General features: G+C 38.1%; 1 protein-coding gene across 1 annotated transcript in view; it reads left to right on the plus strand.

Moving 5' to 3' along the window:
• fbxl17 (F-box and leucine-rich repeat protein 17) overlaps positions 1-22,353 on the plus strand; it is a 226,486-nt gene extending 204,133 nt beyond the window's left edge. The window contains exon 11 of the mRNA XM_041999457.1: positions 20,270-22,353. Coding sequence (XP_041855391.1) covers positions 20,270-20,407 — 138 coding nt within the window. The 3' untranslated portion in view covers positions 20,408-22,353. The remainder of the gene's footprint in view (positions 1-20,269) is intronic.
• Positions 22,354-23,328: the final 975 nt, after the last annotated feature.

Here is a 23,328-nt window from a genome sequence, read left to right on the forward strand (position 1 = left end):
AAATGTCAGTATTTGTGCATAAATACCACGTAAAACATGATCAGATTTTTACTTTTAAGTCCTAAAAGTAGATAAAGAGAACTCAGTTAAACCAATCAGACAAAGATGAGATAAGGTTTTATAGTGGAATGCGGTACTTTCCTCTATCCAAACACAGTTTCTCATTTCAAGTACAAAGTCCTATTATGGTTACATCTGTCTGCAGAATATTTAGACTTATTTGTGCTCATTTGACTATGGATTGGTAGTATTCAGTTTTAATAAAATCCATTCTCTTCCATTTATCTGGGGTTGGTCGCAGGAGTAGTAGACTAAGCCCAGACTTCTTTCTTCTTCCAGCTCTTCTGTGTTCTTTACTTGAATTTCATTAAAACCCAAGTCAACTATATACCAGGATTTTTGTCAGTCACTTGTCAGCCAAGTGCTAAAGAAGGCAAACAGCAGAGCCAGTAAATTTAATTTCCAGCGCCATCTTACCAGAAAGCCACCTGTTGTACGGGTAAGCCATCTATGTTTTTCAGGAGATTTGCTGAAGTCATGTCATCACAAGATACAATGCAAAAAGCCTCCACCCATCATCAAAAGCCCTGAAGGCTATTTTTACGTGTTGTAATGTTATGTTTACGTCTGTTGATTAGGGGGCACTTAGCTGAAAAAATATTCTACAGGGGCTACATGGTTTGAAAAAGTTTGAGAAACATTAGGGATCCCACTGTTTTATTAAAGTGACATCACAACTCTTGCTAAAGGTCCTCAAAAAGCTAATTTGTTTACGCCGCAATACACTTACATTCATATACTTCTGCCACTAACTTATATCAGATTATTTTGCTTCATAGATAAATGAATAAACATTTACTTTTTAGTTGTTTATGTCATAAGATTCAAGTTGACAGATTTTAGGACCTGTATGAATATTTGATGATCTTTCCTTTGGATGAAATAAAGTGAAAAGGGGTTAATGACCAGCATGAAAGGTCAGCAGCACTTCTTCAGGACATGCGTCATTGGTGCTCATAAATTGTCCAATTGTAATGAAAATGACATTCTAAAATAAAAACACGAGCCCAGACCATGAGCAGATTCCAAGAAAAACCGAGTTACTGAAGAATGTATTTTCAATTAGATTTGGAAGATGTTTTCATACCTATGTGTATAATAGATGTGTTTGTCCAACACTCTTGCTCCGGTACTTAACCATCAGCTAAATGTTATTTGCCTGACTACTTGGATTTATGCAGTTGAGGAACAATCTCAATATTTACACATTAACTAACTACTGTCTAAGCCAACGTCCTGTAGCTCAAAGGGTCATTGCCAGTGGCTCCATCCTGAAATAATTTAGCTCAACATACCTACCATGAATGTTTGCATTTTAAAAATAAATTGTTATATACACTTGCACAGGACGTTCTGCTGGTGCGTTTAGCTATTTCTTGTGAGAGATGTGTTGACAGTGTTGTGGACATATTGCAAATATTCACAAGTTAATATTTCCCTTATAAGGACTTTGCTTAGTTTTTGCTCAGGATGTGTATATTGCAGAACTTTGGTACAAATAACAGGCAAAAGGTTGTGAAAGAAAAAAAAATATTGGCGCTAACATTAGATGTGACAAACTAGCTTCTCCCTCATCGCCTGGCCATCAGTGTTGTCACTGGCTGTCTTACAGATATTCATGTAACTTTCATAATCTACATTTGGCATTTTAAAATAAATATGGTTTCACTCTCCCTGTTTCTCCATATGTCTCCCTTCATCACTCCCCCCTCCACAAAGCTTCCACATAGTCAGATGGAGTTTGGTTTCAGTGTCATTCTCAGACAAATACAGTCTTGTGATAACCTTGACACATGCTGCCGACAAACCCGTCAGCTCTGTGCCTCGGCAGCGCAGCCCGGACTGTGTAAATTTGTTTGGAATTGTCAAAATGCTGAGAATTTTAATGTAACAGTCTCCCTCTGAATGTCACAAGACTTGCAAAGTGTAGAATTCATTTAAGAACTGTTAACAGGATCCAGCTGGCTCTGCTCATGTGGGACGGTGTGAAGGATCGATTTCCTCCGTCACAGTTTATACAAATGTGCTTCCGTACTGTACATGGTTTAAAGCTAGGCAGGCTGAATATTGTGTCCACAGCTATTTGGGGTGATATGAAGATTTTTATACATTTTTTTACTTACTTTTTACAAACTGACGTAGCACAAGCATAGATGTGAGTGAAATATGTGTCTGTGAAATATTTTCCTATTAGCTGAACTATATAACCTTGTTAAACAGAAATCTATTCATTCACATCCCCGTCCTTTACATGTCTGAGGGATTTCCTTTGTGTCTCAGTGTGTTTATACATGCTCAAATCCAATGTGTCTGTGTGTAAGAGTGTGTGTTCTCTGTAAGGAATTTGTGTTATTTGCTGTTAACACAGCTCATAATGGAGTATTGAAATCAGAACCCTCAGGCTTGGGCAAATGGCGTGCTCGGCCTGCCTCAAATGATTACGGGCCTCTGCCCTTGAGGGCCAAACGACCCTGTTCTGATGAGAGGAAAGAATGTGATTGATCCACACTTGCTCAAAAAATAATCAAATCAATTCATTCATTCCTCTTTAAGTCACTGCTGTGCCAGCCTTTTGAAGTGTGGAGAAAATGCTCTCTTCTTCTGAGAAACAGATCCTTTCTGCAGCATACAGTATGTCAGTGCAGCATGTGTCTTAGAAAAGCCTGGCTTGCCAGAGAGTCTGCTGTTAAATGTTAGGTTTTCTCTGTGGGAGGAATACATCTTTCTACACTTCCCAAAACACTGTGGAACATCATATATTAATCCAGGCTGTGCTTTTGAGCAGAGGAATTTAGGGGCCCTGGCATAAGAGAGTAGTTTTCAAAAGAAATTATAGCGATGCATTAACAACATTCTGTTCGTTGGACTGGGCAAACGCAGAGACACAGGCATGCTTTAACATTCTCAGCTCTCCAAATGCAAATACAGTAACACTGGCTAACCATAACAAGCTTCCAAGCAAAGAGGCAGGCATGCAGCAGTAAGCTTTACTGATTTGTGGAAAGACGTGCGCCTGTGCCTCACACTTTCCTGTGACTTATTACTCTCCTTATCTAGACACTGTTTTCATATGTCTCTTGAACTGTAATTGTTAAGCTGCTGTTTTCTATAATGGGTCCTCCTGGCCAGTCCGTGAGCATGTAGAGCCTTCGTTCTCTGCTGATGTATCACTTAGGGGATTTCGATCTTCTTCAGCCTCAGTGGAATGTTTTCTTTAAACGTTTTCACAGCTTGTTCGAATGCACCCCCCCCCCCCCCCCCCCCCCAATCATCCTCTTTGTTTCTGTTTCCCTGCTCCTTTGTCTCTCTCCCCCCATCCTTTTCCTTCCCCCTATTTCCCCCTCTCTTCTTCTTCAACCAGTCCGTCCCTTTCTGTCTTCCACAACTACTTTTCCACTGCTTCATTAGAGTGAAAACAAATGGCCAGTCCAGGTTGTGAAAAAAAAGAGACTCAAACTCACACAGTCAGCATGAAGCTAGACTGGAAAAATTATGACACTGACTGCTACTGGCCTCTTCGGGGACAGCTGGAGGAGAGAGTTAGAGATGTCATAGGAATGATGAGATGAGGGAGGAGAATGGAAAAGAAAGCAAGAGCATATAAGAGTAAAATTAAATGGAGTGAAACAATGGTTAGTGCTTGCTTTTCCTTTTTTAAATTGCTCCCAAAAAGTGTTTTGTGTAAGCAGATTTGAAGTGGGCTCCCATTACATGATGTGAGGCAGAGTGGGATTTGGGGAACAGGAATGAGGACAGCTACACTTCTTGATGGAATAACCAGACAGACCTTGTTAAAAGAACAGACATCCCAATCAATACGGACGTTCCACTGGTGCCAGGGAATACAAATGGATAGAGCTGGCACACCAATTTACAGATAAACAAGGGTCTAATTGTTTAGGGCTTGGTGGTTTGGAGAGAGGAAAACAATGATGAAGTATGGCAAAGTGTTAGGAGGCATTTTAACTCTCATTTAGGAAATGTGAGTTTTGGAGTTCAGCAGAACTTTGTTTGATGAGTGTTGTCATTGTTATCAGCGGGTATGCTCAGCTTAAAGGCTTGTGAGGTGAAGGGAATTTAGGAGAAAGGAACTGCATGCACAAAACCAAGTGTAAGAAAGTGAGCCGATCATGTTCCTGTTTCTTTTTTCCAGACTTTTGTCAGGCTCGAATGTTCAAAGTCATGAAAGTAGTTTGAAAGAGTCATTTGCCATTTGTGATTTTCAGTGTAATCTTGGAGTCTCATCCCACACAGAAGAGCTGTATTGATTGACGGTCTTAACTGAAGCCACCTCCTGATCATCCCTTCATCTCGTTTCTAAAGGGCAGGAGTGAGGGACAGTGAAGGAGAGGGGCTGGAATAAAGTGAGACACCGACAGAGTTCACTGAGTATCTGAAGGGAATCTCAGAATTGCCCTTCAAAAAATAAAAATAAATAAATAAATAAATAAATAAAAAATCCCCCGGACACACACACGCCCAATGTCACCTGGTTCTCGTACACACTCATGCATTTATTTACCCTTTCTCACTATTTTCTTACCCCCTTTTGCCTTTTTTGGGGGGTCTTTGTTTCTCCTTCTCTTTGCCCCTTTAATGGAGGACAGCCAAGGTTGTTTGAAATTTGGATTTTACTCACATCACGTTAATTCAATTAATTCTTTTAAGTGCCCCCCTTGTCTATGTTTCCCCCTTTTTTCTCCATGGTATCTAGTTCTGTTTACTCACCACAGCTGAGGTCAACATAATCTCATGGAGTTATGGTCGGACGGTTTGGCCTGGATGCTCAGACTTGCCAATCCTGATATGTTTTGGTCCACTGAGCTTGTAGTTTTTTTGCTTTTTATTTTCTTTTTTTTATCCCCCTGAGTAAGCAATATATGTAAAAGCTTTGAATAAGATTTACTTTACAGCTAGAGTGTAGCCAGGAACAGCTTTCCTGTAATCTGTGGCTGCTCAGGTTGTAGTTTATAAAACAAACTCTTTAATCCAAAATCTAAATTGTTGACAACAATCTACAGATTTGTGCTTGTCCTGTTAGTGAATAAATTTGTATATATAATGTTATATAATTTGATTGTTTTTAATACAGAATAACTTGAACTTAATTGAGTACTCTCATCTGAATTAAGTTCACACCTGGAGAATAATTATCCATAATTCAGAATAACTGCTCTGCAGGTGGCGGTATCCACAAGATCACTGCTTTGGTTTTGACTTAGACTGTCTCCCTGATTACAGTCACATCTTCTCACTTTAAACAGTCACAAAATCATTGTCCGTTTTCAAAGAACAGAGTCAAACTTTTCTTTTTTATTAAGTCTGAAGAATAAGCCAGTCAAACACAGAAAAAAAGCATTAAATATAGCAGCTCTGATATGATCATCTAATAGACTGCTTGTATTTGTTGTCCTGTAAACTGTTTTGGAGTTTGTTCTGACAGTTTCTGCAGGGAAATGTGTGTGTTTGTTTGTACTGTATGTATTTATGTGTTTCCATGTAACTACCTTGTGCTTCTTGCCATATAAAGACAAAAAGCAGTCTTGGTTTACTGTGTCCAACAGGTCAACAGGAAATATGACAGCTTTTCCACTGACAACAATAAATTGCACCCCACTTAATCCCTTGGGTAAGAACATGAACTCTTTCCCTCACACAAGCTGCTCGAGGAAAGAGTTGTGTACCTTGTTTTTTTTGTATTTAAGGTAGAAACACCAGCTCTGAGGCATCAGTGGGTGGGTTCGAGTGCACCCACTGATTCCAGATGCTGAATGGTGGCAACGTGAGTTTGAGTTTAAAAGACAGCAGTCGCTTTGGACAGTTTACTAACATGGGTGAGCTCCCAACGGAAGCTGATTTAGCAGGAATACTGATTAAAGCAACACTTTTATAAATACATTTTTTAATATATGATCAAATTACTTCACCAGAATAGATTGCCTTTCTGTTCAGTGGCTTTAATGCTGTACCCACTGTCTGAAAAGCATTTCTGTGTGGCTGCATCTACATGACTCTCAATGGCAGTGCTTTTGTTACTTTTAAACTGATGCTACAGTTACTTTGAACTAAACAGGTCTCACAGCCTTCTCTTTGGAAATAAAAACTTAAGGGTGAACAGGTGCTTCACATCCACTTTGGGTGAGATAACCAAAGAAAGTAATGGATATGAAGATCAGAGAACAAAGACTTCACGTCATGCATGTGTCAGTGGAGCCTGTAGCCTACCCAGGCTGAGTTGTGTCCTCATAAATGGCTGAGTGGTTCCCATCTGGTGCAGCCACAAAGAAACTGCAACGCCTGATTTGACTCAACTGCTGCCATCCAGTGTTGGTGAGTTTTTGTGTCTTGTTGACACTGTGATGTTCTTCAGCACTGACATGAGTCAGACAAAATTTTCTAAGCATCATCCATCACTTCAAGTCAGAGCTGCACATCAAATCATTAACTCAGATCCAACTGTTTGTTGAAGTTAGAGCCAGCTGAGGTGCACCCAATACTGAATACTGACTACTACCATTCATCAGTTTTTTGTTGTGCTACTTTTCTGTATTTATAGTAAATTTGCTTTTCTTACTAATGTTTACAGCATTGAACTTAATATTGTGCAGTTACAACTACATAATAGGCCTACTTAAAGTGAAGTATAAAAAGTTATGTCTTGATTTTCTATTAAAACAATTGTATAACCCAAGCTTTTAAATACAAAATTAACATATGGAAAACACTCTTGAATTCAGCATACATAAAGTAAAAAGAACCACCTCAAATATTCCAGTAAGACTTGGTCTACAGAAAGAAGTTTAATAGTTTAATCAGAATTAATCCAAAATTCAGCAAACCAGATCCATTTCAGTTCACTTTTTGTCTTACCTTTAAAACCTTATTTTTCTACAATTTTCATGATAAAACATCTGGTCAAAGCTAATAGACATATTGATCCAGATGAAGGAGTGGGATTCCACAAGGATCCCAGTTAAACTGAATTCAATTAGGAAAACTTAAAACCAAACTTAACTTAATCAGGGCTAGGGTCTTAATAATCAGGGACAGTCTTTGCAAAAAACAACTTCTGTATTGGAGCATAACACATTTCATTTAACTGGATTACGTCATATCTGCAAAAAGACAATGTAATATTTCATCCTAAATCAGGCAGCATTGTTCTTGCTTTTCTAGATAATTAATGCAGTTTTTCACCCCCATAACATTTTCTCTTTATAACACTATTAGAAATATTATATTTAAAAACTTTCATTTTTTTAAACCCTCAATTTATTTGAGTTTCTTTTAATAGATTTGACTGTGATAGTGTTTCCCCACCTTTTCTTCAGGGAGACTGGCAAATAAATTGTGGAAATCCTCTTGAGTTATGGTATGTTTTCCTCCAGTCTGCAGAGATAAGAAAGCAGGCGCAGAAAGAGGCATTTGGTTGAGCCTCGCACACATTCCTCTAGTTACCTTTGTCACGCATGATAGAGTGTAGGGTTTACAAACCTGGCCTCCAGAACCTCTCTCTCTGACCCTGTTCAGTTGAGCCCCCATTCCTCTTTGTGTGTGCATGTGTGAGTGGATGTACTGACACCCTGCTTTTCAGTTCTGCTTCTTACTGATATTGTGCAGGGATGAGGGGGACCAGACCCTAAATGTCGCAAATAGGCCCTGTTCTGGTTTTTAAAAGCACATTTAGAGCCATGCACTGCAGATTCTATAAGGGCTGGCTTGCTTCTTGAGACAAAATCAAAATGATTGAGTTCAGGCTTTCTCTGGTCAAAAGCTCCCAAGCCAATGCATTGATAGTTCATTTAGAAAAATTGAATCTTATAGATAGAGTTGTGAGGACCTTTTGTGTCTCTGTGCTCTTTGAATGTCCTTTCTTTGAGGGGTTATTTTCTCTCTTTTCCATTCTCTCTTCCTCATTGCCCCCTTATCAAAGAGGAGGAACTATCTCTAAGTTTTGCAATTGCTTGTTTAAGATCTTTACAACACGGGCTTTTTCTTTAAGCAGTTTAAAGATAGCAATAAATCTGGCCTGTTTAAATCCAGACCTGTTTAAGCTGTTTTACTAAGACCTGATGCACTGCATTCTTGTGCTACCTAAACAGGCCTTTTAAACATTTACCCTAAATGTATTTACTGCTTGACTGATACACCATCAATATGGGAGTAGACAGGGGAGGAGGGTTATATAAGTCTTTATGGCCAATGACTAGTGATGGCTGCCTCATGGTCAGCCAAAAAAAAAGAAAAAAAAAAAAAGAAAGAGACAAACAATATTATTCTCCAAACCCAAGTTGAGTCTAATGGATTCTTCAATTTAAATGTTTTATGTATTAGGACATAATAAAAAACTATCATGTCCTTATTGCTTTGTAGATCTTATAAATACAACAACAACAATAATAAAATCACCTATTCCATTGTGTCATTATTTGTTTTTCTAAACTTATTCCAAATTGCAAAAGCAATGTGTGACAAACCACAGTCTTATTACTTTCACTGAAATAAAGAGGTTCAGTAGCATCCAGGTGCTGTGGATCAAATGCACTTCAATAATTGATTATCAGCTGGTGTGAGCACCTTGCAGTTTGCTGTTCTGCGGCATTCAGGTATGTGTGAAGACGATGCCAAGGAGGAAAGACATCAGTAATGATCCTCCAATTTTGCAATCCATCATTCAACAGCAAGAAAAAATTGTCCTAAGTGAAAAACATTAAGGGAATTGGCCAGTCTGCTTAATAATGGATGTCCCAGGAGTTTCACTCCAAGTTCAAACTGTGCAATGCTCAAAAAAGCCTAAAAACCCAAGAGGTATACCTTAGACCAGGGCTACTCAATTCGGTCCTACGAGGGCCGCAATCAAGCAGGTTTTCCATGTATCCCTGCACCAACACACCTGAGTCAAATTAGGTGGCTCTAACAGCCAATCAGGTTCTACACAATAACTCATTAATTTGACTCAAGTGTGTTGGTACAGGGATACATGGAAAACCTGCTGGATTGCGGCCCTCGTAGGACCGAATTGAGTAGCCCTGCCTTAGACTTTACAGGCTTCAGTTAGCATAGTAACTGCTCAGTTAATAATAGCACAGTTAGAAAAATGCTGGAAAAGTATTGCTTGTTAGAAATGGTTCTTCTCTCGTGGAAAAAGCCTTTTCCAAAACATAAGGTTTACAAATCTGCATCTGAACAAACCATAAGACTCCTGGAACCATGTTTGTTGAAGAGATGAGACCAAAGTGAAAATGCTTGGTCATGGCACCATGTTTGGAGAAAACCAAGATTATCGTTTCAGCACTAACACTTCACACCAATTGTCAAGCATGGTGGTGGTGGGGTGATGATATGGGCTTGTTTCAGTCACAGGGATCTGGACACCTTGCAAGCATTGAATTGACAATAAACTCCTCTACATACCAAAGTATCCTAGAATCAAATATGAGCCCATCTGTCCAACCACTAAAGTTTGGCTTTTAGAGTTCAACAGGACAATGATGGTTAAAAAAAAAAAAAAAAAAGGAGCAAATCTACAAAAATGGCTGGGGAAAAATTATATAATCAAGGTAATACAGTGTTCCAGTGTCCAAATCTCTATTCAGCTAAAATACTGTAGTACCTGAAGAAAGCTGTGCATTAGCAAAATCCTGCAAACCTCAATGAACTGAAGCAGTGCTGTACAGAAGAGAGGGCCAAAATTCTTCCACAACACAAAAGGATTACTGTAAGTTATTGCTGCTAAAGATGGCTCTACTACTTTTAAATCACGAGGTGTACTTAGTTTTTCATATTGTTTCTGCGTTTTAGTTTAGTTTTTGTGAAATATGTCAATGCCATAGTGCAATGTGTGTTTTTGTTCTTCTGATACAGCATTTCTGTAGTTTTAAGACTTGACAAGGACAAAATATTTTTTGTCCTTATGCATAAAACCTTTGAAAGAAAGTGTGCTTCCTTTTCACAAATGAAAGATAAATTTGTGTCATCAAATCTCTGTGCACATTCATTTAAATTTCTGTTCAGTATCAAGTGTTTTATTTCCGTTTGAGGCTGTTGTTGCTATAAACAATACACCACTCAGTTAATTTCCATGTAGCAGATACTGTATTTTTTCAGCTTTCTATTTATTCCATTTCCTTTTTCTGATTGCAAGGTGTACACCGAGGATGTTTTCGCCATGGCAGTCTGATATAATATCCATCTTTGTGTTTGTGTAGCTGATTATCAATTTACAACACAATTCTTGTTGCATTTGTATTATAGATTGTAAACTGCTGCTGCATGACTCATCTTTACAGCTCATTTTACTGTCCTGCCTTCTGAGAGCAGTGTTAGTGGTAAAAGTATATTTTTACATGGTGGTAGAATGCATTTGCATCAGTGGATTAATCTAAAGCCCATAAGAGCGCTCCAAGTGGGATCAAAGGTCAGCTCAAGAACTTCCTGTTACTTATGTTCAGTGGTCTTATGTAAAAGTTGAGTACAGTTATCATCATGCGCTCTCACACACAACCTTGTCAGCTCTTCTTATTTACTGTACAAGATACTCACATGAAGCACTTTTTTGGCCGAATATCTTATATGTATCTTTTTGTTTTGCCCTCATTGCTTTTTTGCTCTGTTGTAAACCCTGACAACAGCACATTACCCGCCAGGATGAATTACACCACGCTTAGATCTAGAGGGCTGCATCTTTGAAGTTGAAATGGGGGAAAATATCATAAGTATAGGCCTCGGTCCAGATAGCTGTGGCTGCTCTCCCAGATGCTTCTTAAAGATTAGAATCATCAGTGAGCAGTGATCAGCTCTATCATATGGCTCTCCCACAGACTTGGCAGCAAGTTTGAAAGAAGGGCTGTTCAGCACAAAACACTGGATCAGGACAGTAAAGAAGGAAAGAAAAACAAATCCTCCAGGTGCCACATATTTGAAGCCCTACTCCTGTCACTGCATCCCAGTGTTTTCTGATACCATTTTAAGATTTTGTTGCATGGCAACAAAATATTATCAAGCAGGATTTTGCTTGGGAACAAAATTTCACTTTGGGAAGGTGGTGATTTGAGGAATTCAGAGTTGTAACTGTAATAAGAAACCTTTTTTTTTCTTTTTTCTTTTCTTTTTTAATCAACTTAGTTTCAACTTTTGGTCTGACTGACTCACAAATACCATGCAGGTGTGGTGATGTGATCACGTCTCATTCAACATACCACAGCACCATGCAAAAGGAACATGACATTAAAAGCTTAGGAGAAAGCCTGTAGCCCTTGAGAGCTGGGGGGACGTGGGTTGTTTCTTGGCATGAAAAGCACCTGTCATTGCTTGGGTAGTTCAGTAGAAAAAATCTCATATATGCTTTGATGTAAACTTGCCTCTGTCAGCTGATTTGCTATCAATAAGTTTTTCTCCACTGGATAAGTTATTTTCAAAACAAGCAGGTAAAAAGAACAGCAGACTTAAGACGGTATATAACTGAAATGGATCTCAAAACCCCCCAGGTGTTGTAACCATATAAAACCTCTCCAATCTTAGCCTTTCTCTCAGCCATAGATGCAAGTTTTGATTCAAGTTGTTTGATGCCTGTTTGATATATCAGTGATTACATTTAAGAACTTAAAAATAAAAAAAAAAACCTTTTTGCTTCTAGATTATAAAAAAAGACCATCAAACACCAGGTCAGCACAGTAATTATCCTTTTCATGATTTCTGTCAAAGCAATCCTGTTTCAGCTCAAACATTTAGCTTTGCCACAACCAGCAATTAGAATATGATTCAGCATTTTGATTGGAAGCTTTGTTATGTGTGCTATGTTTGCTCAGCAAGTGGAGCTGCACTAAATTAGCATTAATGAATGTTATGGCCTCCCATCAGCTTGACAGGCCTATTCTTTAGATCTGTTTTAATTGTAATTAAGCCCTGATTAATGAGCTGGGGGATGTTTCTTTCTCTGTTCAAGAATATAGCATAATATGTTATGAAGGCAATCGGGGGGGGTGGTATTTTATCTGTTAATGAGGCTCTGCCATGTGTCAAAACAAACTTATCTTATCCTCTCTCAAGTAGAGAGCCTTTGGAAACATTTGTTTTTTTGTTTTCTCTCTTGGTCCTCTTTGATTGCAATAAATACCTACCTTTCTTTAGTTTTGCAACTGATTTACATCTTACCAGACATCTTTATTGTATTTCTTTACCCCTTGTTATGGTAACTCCTACCCTAAAGACATTAAATGGTTTCCATATATAATTAAAATCAGTTTTTCCTGTTTTTTTTTTGGACTGGAACATGATGAGCTTCAGTAGATAGCAGATTAGTCGGCATAATGAGGGAACCCAGCTTTATAAGCCAATTAAGACCACACATTTTTAGATCGAGTTGTTTTTACATGAGAGTTGTAACTCTCAGTTTAGTATTGATACACGCTATGTTTCACACCTAAAATGAAAGATCTGTCTATTGCAAAAAGAGGCTAGCTTGGTATTCTCAACACTCGAATCAATTTATTTTTTATTTGAAACCTGCCATAAAATGCAGAAAACAAAGAACGTTTTTGGTATGGACTCAACCAAGTCGCCTAACCAGACACTGAAAAAGATGTTGACGAAGTACAAACAAAAATGATGGATAAGGGCTAATTTCTGCTCAATGTTAAATTTGCATGCAGATGGAGCCTTCTGTCTTTCCTCTGCACTCATTTTGTGCATATTTCAGCTTGTGGATGTGTACCCCAATAGATCCAACAGAACAGTACCACCAAAAAATGTGAAACATTACGAGTGAAACGAATGTCGGAACTCTCCACTGCCCTCTAGTGGATGTTTACCTAACAACCATGCCGACGTAAAGCATGCATGGCTACACATATGCCGGCATTTTTGACAGTGTTTGAAAAGGAATGGAAAAGGGATTATAAATTAACCCTAACAATAAATCTAAAGCTTTTAAAGTTTGACAGCACTTAGCAAAAAAAAAAAAAAAAAAAAAACAACAACAAAAAAAAAAACAAAAGAACTGCAAGATAGATCTGAAGATGGTGATGTTGTCCAAGTTGTAGTTTTGCCTTAGTAAGCCAAGTCAGCCCATTTCAATAGAATTTTAATTACTATCTAAACACTTCAATGGAAACTATGTGCTGTAAAAGGGTAAGGTTAGTTTTTTTTATTGGAAGGTTTGTCCATCCACAGGCTTTTTCTTGCTCTGATTTACCTGAATTATTACCCAGAAAGCAGTGAAGACTGTATGCTGCTTTTGTTGCCTTTTGATTGGAAACTGCAACCAAAAGCAGCACAGTACAACATTAAAGAAAAGGAAATTTGGGCACAAACAAGTTACATTTATGTTCACCTCTTTTTGTTTTGAGAGCAACCGATACATATCATTGTCCCAGGATCCATTGTGCAAGTAAAATAATGATGACCTTCGTAGGTTGTAAACAGAAGATTTTAACATATCACATATCACTAACGATCAATTGTAGTAGAATAAGGCAATAACATATAAATGCCAACAAGTGCTAATAGTCGGGCTTCCTTTTAACAATATTGTGTTTGAGATTAATAAACTATCAGCTTTGTAGCAGGATTTACTGCTCTAACTTAGAGCGTAGCTCAACAGAGGTGGGTCTTTCTGCAGTGCAATGTTCAAGCTCCCATGCAGAGGGGCCTGCCATGCTTCTCAAAAACACAAGTGCACTGACAGCAAGTGCCTCATTCAATCCCACTTAAAACAATAGGATAACAAAAAAAAACAAAACAGAACACTGTTATGTGATTTGCTTCATTACATAACAGATAAACAGACATACTGACAGACCACAGCTACATTAGCTAACCTAAGCTGGATTTATGCTCGCACAGCATCTGTGTAAGTTCAGTAACGGCGTTACTGCCGAATGCTCCACATAGGTTCGGGAAGGCTTGACGCCCACCTCTTCCAGACTCGACGTGCACCCCTGCTTGCAGCGCGGTAACATGAAAGTACTCACTTGATTGGTCAGTGTTTGATTACATGTTTAGGGATTTCTGAACTTTCTCGCTGAATTTGTGCAATAACCACGAAAGAGAAACTACATCACAATGCCACAACCCTGCACTTGAGTGCGAGAGCACATTTCACCAGCATCAGCTGCCCCTGCTCTACCATTCGCCAGATGCAGCGCAAGTATAAATCCAGCTTAAGCCCAAACTTTTAAGATCAAGCTGATACATGAAAGTGTGGTTTCCTGTGGGTACATTCCTACATCTGCATAACGCTGTTCTTGTCATAGTACAATGAGTTGCTGTAACAAGCTAATTACTTGTGTGAGAGTGTAACAGTGCTCATTTCATTTCCCTGATTTGATTCTTTCTTCTACAACTGGCCACAACAGGTCTTGACCATGGTTGCTGCCCCCCACTCATACTTGCTTATTGAGCAGGTAAGGATGGGGCAAGTGTGAATATGGTGCTTACAAATAGTCATTTTAGTAGGCTTGTCATTTTTTAGAAAATCTAAAAGTAAAATGCAACTGTACTCTGTGGTAATTATCCTTTTGTTAAAGGAAAGTCATCATGTTTGCATCCACTTGTGCACAAGGCTTGTATGACTCAAGTTTCATCATCTGCACCAGTGCACTGTGCACACTAATTATGCATTAAAAAAGAAAATAAATTGATTAATTTAAAAAGAAAAAAAAAAAAAAAAAAAAACAACAACAAAAAAAAAAACAAAAGAACTGCAAGATAGATCTGAAGATGGTGATGTTGTCCAAGTTGTAGTTTTGCCTTAGTAAGCCAAGTCAGCCCATTTCAATAGAATTTTAATTACTATCTAAACACTTCAATGGAAACTATGTGCTGTAAAAGGGTAAGGTTAGTTTTTTTTATTGGAAGGTTTGTCCATCCACAGGCTTTTTCTTGCTCTGATTTACCTGAATTATTACCCAGAAAGCAGTGAAGACTGTATGCTGCTTTTGTTGCCTTTTGATTGGAAACTGCAACCAAAAGCAGCACAGTACAACATTAAAGAAAAGGAAATTTGGGCACAAACAAGTTACATTTATGTTCACCTATTTTTGTTTTGAGAGCAACCGATACATATCATTGTCCCAGGATCCATTGTGCAAGTAAAATAATGATGACCTTCGTAGGTTGTAAACAGAAGATTTTAACATATCACATATCACTAACGATCAATTGTAGTAGAATAAGGCAATAACATATAAATGCCAACAAGTGCTAATAGTCGGGCTTCCTTTTAACAATATTGTGTTTGAGATTAATAAACTATCAGCTTTGTAGCAGGATTTACTGCTCTAACTTAGAGCGTAGCTCAACAGAGGTGGGTCTTTCTGCAGTGCAATGTTCAAGCTCCCATGCAGAGGGGCCTGCCATGCTTCTCAAAAACACAAGTGCACTGACAGCAAGTGCCTCATTCAATCCCACTTAAAACAATAGGATAACAAAAAAAAACAAAACAGAACACTGTTATGTGATTTGCTTCATTACATAACAGATAAACAGACATACTGACAGACCACAGCTACATTAGCTAACCTAAGCTGGATTTATGCTCGCACAGCATCTGTGTAAGTTCAGTAACGGCGTTACTGCCGAATGCTCCACATAGGTTCGGGAAGGCTTGACGCCCACCTCTTCCAGACTCGACGTGCACCCCTGCTTGCAGCGCGGTAACATGAAAGTACTCACTTGATTGGTCAGTGTTTGATTACATGTTTAGGGATTTCTGAACTTTCTCGCTGAATTTGTGCAATAACCACGAAAGAGAAACTACATCACAATGCCACAACCCTGCACTTGAGTGCGAGAGCACATTTCACCAGCATCAGCTGCCCCTGCTCTACCATTCGCCAGATGCAGCGCAAGTATAAATCCAGCTTAAGCCCAAACTTTTAAGATCAAGCTGATACATGAAAGTGTGGTTTCCTGTGGGTACATTCCTACATCTGCATAACGCTGTTCTTGTCATAGTACAATGAGTTGCTGTAACAAGCTAATTACTTGTGTGAGAGTGTAACAGTGCTCATTTCATTTCCCTGATTTGATTCTTTCTTCTACAACTGGCCACAACAGGTCTTGACCATGGTTGCTGCCCCCCACTCATACTTGCTTATTGAGCAGGTAAGGATGGGGCAAGTGTGAATATGGTGCTTACAAATAGTCATTTTAGTAGGCTTGTCATTTTTTAGAAAATCTAAAAGTAAAATGCAACTGTACTCTGTGGTAATTATCCTTTTGTTAAAGGAAAGTCATCATGTTTGCATCCACTTGTGCACAAGGCTTGTATGACTCAAGTTTCATCATCTGCACCAGTGCACTGTGCACACTAATTATGCATTAAAAAAGAAAATAAATTGATTAATTTAAAAAGAAAAAAAAAAAAAAAAAAAAAACACCGGACAAAAGATCAGCATGGAAACTTATTTTAATAAGAGGTTTTGCAATCACCATAATCTACACCAACCACCTACACAGCACTGTTTCAAGCTGCTTTCTGCTCAAATTGAAAACATAGATAAAAACAGGTGGATAAAAACACACTGATGGTGCTCAGAAAAGGTGCTGGGTTACTTATGGAATAACCAGTGAGTCTCATAAAGAAATGAAGAGAGATTCAGAACTTTGTAGATATTCTTTGATTACAATATTTCTTCTTGTGCCCTTTGTGAACTAATCTTGAGGATATAACTTCAAGGGTTTCTGTTTTCAGACCATACTGTCAATGGTGCTGCTTGTTGAGTTTGATATTTTCGTTGCAGGAGTGAATGTAATAATTTGGTTTATAAAACTGCCTTGCGGTTTGAATACTCATATTATCTCATCATAATAATGCAAATTCTTAAAGGCACTATTCTAATGAAGCGTTCTATATACAGTATGCAACTTTCCTGAGCCTGTCGGTTGAATTTTCTCATTTTGAAGTTCACCCTCCGACATTCATCCTTCATGCACCTTTCCAGTAGTTAGTGTAGTTTCACATTTTCTCAGCCTTGCTCTTCAATACTGACTGAAGACAGAACTAAGGCAGGACATGTTTGGCATTCACTTAAGATTTTTTTAATAAAAGACAAAAAACAGATGAATGTGTGAGACTTTTGCTCATAATTTTATTTTCATTTTTTTCAGTCTTTCTGCCTGAAAGTGCCTGAAATTCAGAGTTCTGTAAACTTCCTTGGCAATCATAGAGGAGACTGACAATATGCTGTTTCCTTTTAGTCTTATTAGTTTCCCTTGTTCTGTTCAGAGTTTCCATTTTCACTCTTTGACCTGAAAGATGTCGGCGTTCTGTCTGCGTGAAGCACTCTTGATTTCTTTAACAGATTCTGCTGGATTTATCTTGACAGCCTTTCTAGTTAACAGTGAATTCACTGCTTGACCTACTTTTGTTCAAGTCAGAAAAAGAAGTAGTTAGAGAAATTGAACCAAACAGGTCCTGAGCTGAGAAATAGCTAGAGAACTCTGACCATCCAAGACATGGTCTATGTTTTCAGGAAGAACAGAAACCAAAGAGCTCTCAGGCAGCGAACTTCAGGGGAAAAACTGTGAAACACTTTGTCACTGCTTTGGCAACAACAGATGACTGTGTCCTCAACATGTGTCTGAGTGTTTATACATCACTTCCCCTGGAAAGTGTCACGCTTGCTGGTGGGTGGGGGTTGGTTCTGGGTGGGTTGTGGTTAACCCCTCAAGGTCTCCAGGGTTACTCTGCCTCTGCTCTTTGTCACATCCTTAGACTCTCTCACTTTTGACTCTTGGAGATGCCAAAGAAGTACTAGAGTGGCTATTAGTGGCTTGTCTTTCTAGTCCTCAGAGAACATGAAGGCCTCATTAGCTCAGTGAGCTCAGCTGTCCTCTGGTTCTAAAACCATCGCCACAGTCCAATTCTGTGTGCAGTTGACCATGTCCATACACTGTATGCTCTTAAGGAACTGTGTATTGTATATTGGTCTATACAGCAGCCATTTTCATGAGGAGCTAACAGTTCACCATATTTCTGATTGATCTCCAGTATCATGAGGCGGTGCAGAGACGGTCAGTCTTGTCCCCTAAATCTGTGTTTATTGGAAGCAATAAAGCAATATGCCTCTAACACATTTAAGGATTCAGAATTAATTGGAGTTATGCAACCAGACATGATTAAATTTAAGATGAAGTTCTTATGCTACTCATAAAAACAAGATGTTATATAAGAATTCATGAACTGTCCTGTCAGAAATCTGAATTATTTGTCAAGGCTTCAGTAGTCTCAGTACCTGAGAAACGAAAGTCTATTTGGAGTCTGATAATAGTGTATAGCTTTCCAGACAGCAGCAGGGTGATCAAACTGTGGATCTTGTCTTAGTATCCTTCGGGGCTCTGGTTAAGACACTTCACTGATATCACTAATGCTCACTAGATGGATACTGATGATGCTCTGGACAGTTTTCAAGCTCCAGGGTCTTCCTGGGTTGGGATGGTTGATTATCAGTTTGTTTTGTTTACAGTTAGGATGTTTTTCTTTGCTGTCCAGCACAACTTAACAAGAATTTGGCTAAGATTTTTATATATATATATATATATATATATATATATATGTGTGTGTGTGTGTATTTTAATAGAGCCCATTTTTAATAAATATTCCCAGTCTCCATCCAGTCTTCTCTGAGGTAACATTAATTTCTAAAATAGTTTAGTGAATTAGTTTATTATATGGTATTAAAGTACCTGGCCAAAAAAAAAAGTCACCATCTGGATTTAACTAAGCAAATGGGTATTAATCTAATGGATATTATTGCATGGGTGATTATCTTTCAGTTGCAACAAGTTAGTTAACCCAACTTAAGCAAATAGTACCTTCTTATTTCTTAAACAAGCGTGTCCAAAGACACATACCGGGTCATGGAAAAGATGTTTTTAAGATGTGTCTAAGGAGGCTCAAATCATTGGCATCAAGCAGTGAAAACATGTAAGGAGATTGCAGAAACTTCTAAAATTGGGTTAAAACTTCCAACACATTATTAAAACTCGAAGGATAGGTCGAATCATCTGCTTCGAGGAAGAAATGTGGTCAGAAGAAAATCCTGAATGATGGTGATCTGCAATGACTTAAATGTTTGGTTAAAATCAAATTGAAGAAAAACACCAGTAGAACTCAGGACTATGTTTAATATGAAAGTAAGAGCATTTCCACACACACAATGCAAAGCAAACGTAAGGGATTGGGACTGAACAGTTGTGTAGCCATAAGAAAACCACTAATCAGTGGAGGCTAATCAGAAAAAATAGTTTGGACTCAATAGATTGGACTTTGGAGTAATGGAAGAAGGTCATGTGGTTCGATGAGTCCAGATTTACCCTGTTGCAGAGTAATGGGAGCATCAGGGTAAGAAGATAGGAGGATGTGAGCTATCTGTTGAACTGATGGAAGTTAATTGTCCCTAATTTTTTTTCTTTTAAAGCAAAAATAATATATGAATGCATGAAAAGTGAGCACAGATTTCATAGAATAACTGTCCAGTTTCTGTCAGTCATTTGAAGCCTGCAGACTTCCTCTTCCTCATTTTCCTACTTTGTTTTACTGTTTTGGTTTCGTGGTTTAGAAAAGCTTATTTATGCATTTGTTACCAGTAGACTTGACTACTGTAGTGGAGTTTTCATGGGTCTCTCATTAAAAAAAACAAAAAAAAAACACAATTAATCTAAAATTCTGCTACTCATGTCCTCACAAAGACCAAAGAAGAAAAAGGGAACATATCACTCTGGTCCTTAGATCTTTACACTGGCTTTTGTCCACAAAAGAATTGATTTTAAATCTTTGCTGCTGGTCTACCAGCCACTGAACGGCTCAGGGCCAAAATATTTATCTTATCTGCTGATGCCATATGAGCCACCGAGACTTCTAAGATCATCTGGGTCAAGTTTGTTTTTCATCCCAAGCTTTAAAACCAAACAAGTGAATCCACATTTAGTTTATGCTCTAATATCTGGAACAAACTATCAGAAAGTTTTTCTTTTCATATTAATTTTTTTGATTATGTACATTGATTGATGATGATGATGAGGACGTCTATGTGCATTATATTTAACGTATTACATGTATTATCTTATCTGTTTCTTCTAAACATGTACAGTGTAAATTTATGTCTTCAAACTGATTTGTCAACTTGATGTTTAGATCAACCACCATCGAATTCACTGTCATTATAGAGAACGAAATGTTAACATTGTACATCTGTGTGTTTTCCAGGTGAACGAGGAGACTGTGGAGAGACTGGTAGTCCAGTACCCCCACATTGTGTTCAGCACGGTGATGCAGGACTGCAAGAGAACCTTGGAGAGAGCTTATCAAATGGGCTGGAGCCCCAACGCATCACATTCTTCGTAGCTACAACTGGATTTCACTTGCACGCATTCAAATATACACAAAGATACACACATAGATTGAAGACATACATACACGATTTGTACAGTTCGACCATGTTTGCTTGTCATTCACAGTTCAAACATGCATGTGAACATGTAGCTACACATTCAGACCCAAAAGTCCAGTTCATCAAACTTATTTAAGGGAAAACTCCTGTTTTACTTTGGTTTCTTAGAATTAGTGAGGCATCAACCACCTAATAGATATAACTAGGTCAAAAACTGAATCCTTATCATCCTTTGCAATAAGTTAGATTACTTCTTTTTTTTACTAAAACATCTTCTTTCTCTGGTGGAATGCTGGACACTAACGTGTTATCGATCTCTGCTATAAGTCAAAATTAAGAATAAAAAATCTTTTGTACTTTAAGTGTTCTACATCATTTTGGATTTTGTGTGAAGGCTACAAATAGATGGAATGGACTGGTTTAGAACATAAAAACATGATCCAAATGAAAGATGAATCAAAGACATTCAGCCGTAAGCAAACCAGAGTTATTTTGTTTCAAAATCGATTAGAAGAGTTTTGTTTTCTGAAACAAAATCAGTGTTTTTGGTCACTGCACCCATGTCTCCCTCCAAACTGCTCCACTAAGCTGCTGCACAGAGATCGCACAAGAGGGAGCGGAAACATGGAGATTAGAGAGCATCATCTGGTTGCTTCAACCCAGAGGACAACTCGAACTGCCAGGGCTCACTTGAGACATTTTTTGAGAAAATTGTAATGTTTTTCTTTTTTAATTTTCTCTTTGTATTTGTCCAGAAGGAACATTTTTGCTCTCTTGGACATCAGTACAGTGTTAAAAGTGGACGCGTGTAACTGATGATATTGTTGACAAGGCTCTACATGAAGGACGGAGCTCTTTGCTGCAACTCAAGGGGAAAGATTCAAGCCACAAACAATTATGTCTGCAAAAATACATTGACTAAAATTTAAAGTGCATGTTTACACCAAGATTGCATTTTTCTGCTGGATTTGGAGGGTTTCCAATGTGAAGTTGAAACAGATCCACATGTCTTGGGACCTATGCTGCTTTTGTTGCATACATTTAGGTTTGACTCATCATCATTCTTGAGTTGTTTTGAAATGAAGTCAAACAGTGCTTGAATAGAATTTGCCTTTACCCAAAAGCCCCAAATCACATTATCAGAATATTAACCACATAAGTCAAGGACAGGTAAGCGGAATCAAGAAGCCTTAAGATATTCTATTAGCAACCTGAAATTGAATTTACTAAAGAAATATTTACTGTATCTGATCTGAGTTTATATGAAACCATAGACATGTTATTTGAGCTCATATATACATAATATATACATACATACATATATGAGTGGGGTTTATTTAGCTTACTATTGGTTTTGAGTGTGTACTTGTAACATTAGCTTTGTAGCAATACAATGAGCGATTTATCTTTCTTAGTGGAGCAGGATGTAAAGAAAAACTGGCATGGGCCTAAAACTGAGTAAGTAGACGTTTGTGGATGAGAGTTTGTCATTTATTATGTATTTCTTAGAAATCCAGTAGTGTACAGTTAAAAATGCAAACGACCAGGGTATTTTTCTATGGCATGAACCAGCTCTGGCCTCAGCCTACACATACAGTTGCTCAGATAGGAACAATTCCTTCCTGAGCGTTGAATTTTAGCAGAACTGTAAACTTTTGACAGCGCATAGAGATTTGAGACAATTAAACACACACTCATTTGACCCTCGTCAGGATTTGTAGACTTTACCCGAAGAAGAAATTCTCTATCGGCCTGTTTTTTTTTATCTCTTTCTGTTCTTTTGTAATCCCCATATGCACTTTCTTCTCTGCTAGATGTTGACACACTTGATTCTTGATTTGCTAAGGCAACCATAATTGACTGGATTTACATAATTATGAATAAAACACTACAACTCCAAGCCTTTTTCCCCCTCTTTCTGTATGCATGCATGTGAGGCAGGAGCGTATTCAGAGTGATGGTGGAATACTTTACTGCTTATTTTACATCATCTGTGTACATTAAACATTTTCTCCAGCAGGATATCCAGATTTTTTTGTATATCAATTGCGATTCAACTCAGAAAACAGGACAGTGAAATTTAACTTTAACATAGATTCCATCTGTATTTTAATGAAAGGTGCAAATGAGGAGGATGTGGATGGAGTAACAAAACCTCTTTTTATTTATTTATTTATTTATTTTTAAACAAAGATGTTTTTCTCACACACACCCATGCATTCATAATGCTTCTTTTTTTTTTCTTTTTTCTTTTTTTTTTTAACTGCACAGCGACACAACAATCAACCAACATCTCCATTAAAGGACACTTTCAAGGTCGGAACTGTTTACGATCACAGGAGTTCCACATCTGAGACAAAGTGAGGAGACATCAGCTTGCTGCCCAGCAAGGCAGCAAAGGCCTCAAAGAGCTAACAGGCTGTCACTCAATATGTCCCCAGTCTTTGACAATATTGTCCCTTTCAAGTGCCTGTTTTACTGTTCAGTGTGTTTGTGTTGTTTCATGTCTGGTGATCAAACATAGGAGAGAGCATCAAACAGGATACGAAGGTTGGTTCTTCCCTGATGGATTCTTCTTTTGTTATCAACATGTTTTTTGTCAAGGTGAGGCTCAGTTCACTTGAGCTAAGGGGGTATTTTAAATCTAAATAGAAACATAGGGTCCTTGCTTCTTTTTTTGCTGAGTGGTCTTGGAAATCCCGCAGACAGCATGTCTGTAGCGTTTGTCAAAAACCTGGCTCGTGTGGGTAATTATAAACCTAAATCCACAGGTTTCATTTAGTATTTTTAATATTGCAGATACTAAAATCTGTGTAGGCTTACAGTAAGCGCAACTTTAGTAAAGCCTTTTCTTTTTAACTGAGGAACGTTGTTA

This window comes from Melanotaenia boesemani, chromosome 11 (assembly GCF_017639745.1).
Source record: "Melanotaenia boesemani isolate fMelBoe1 chromosome 11, fMelBoe1.pri, whole genome shotgun sequence".
In the NCBI taxonomy this organism is placed as follows: Eukaryota; Metazoa; Chordata; class Actinopteri; order Atheriniformes; family Melanotaeniidae; genus Melanotaenia; species Melanotaenia boesemani.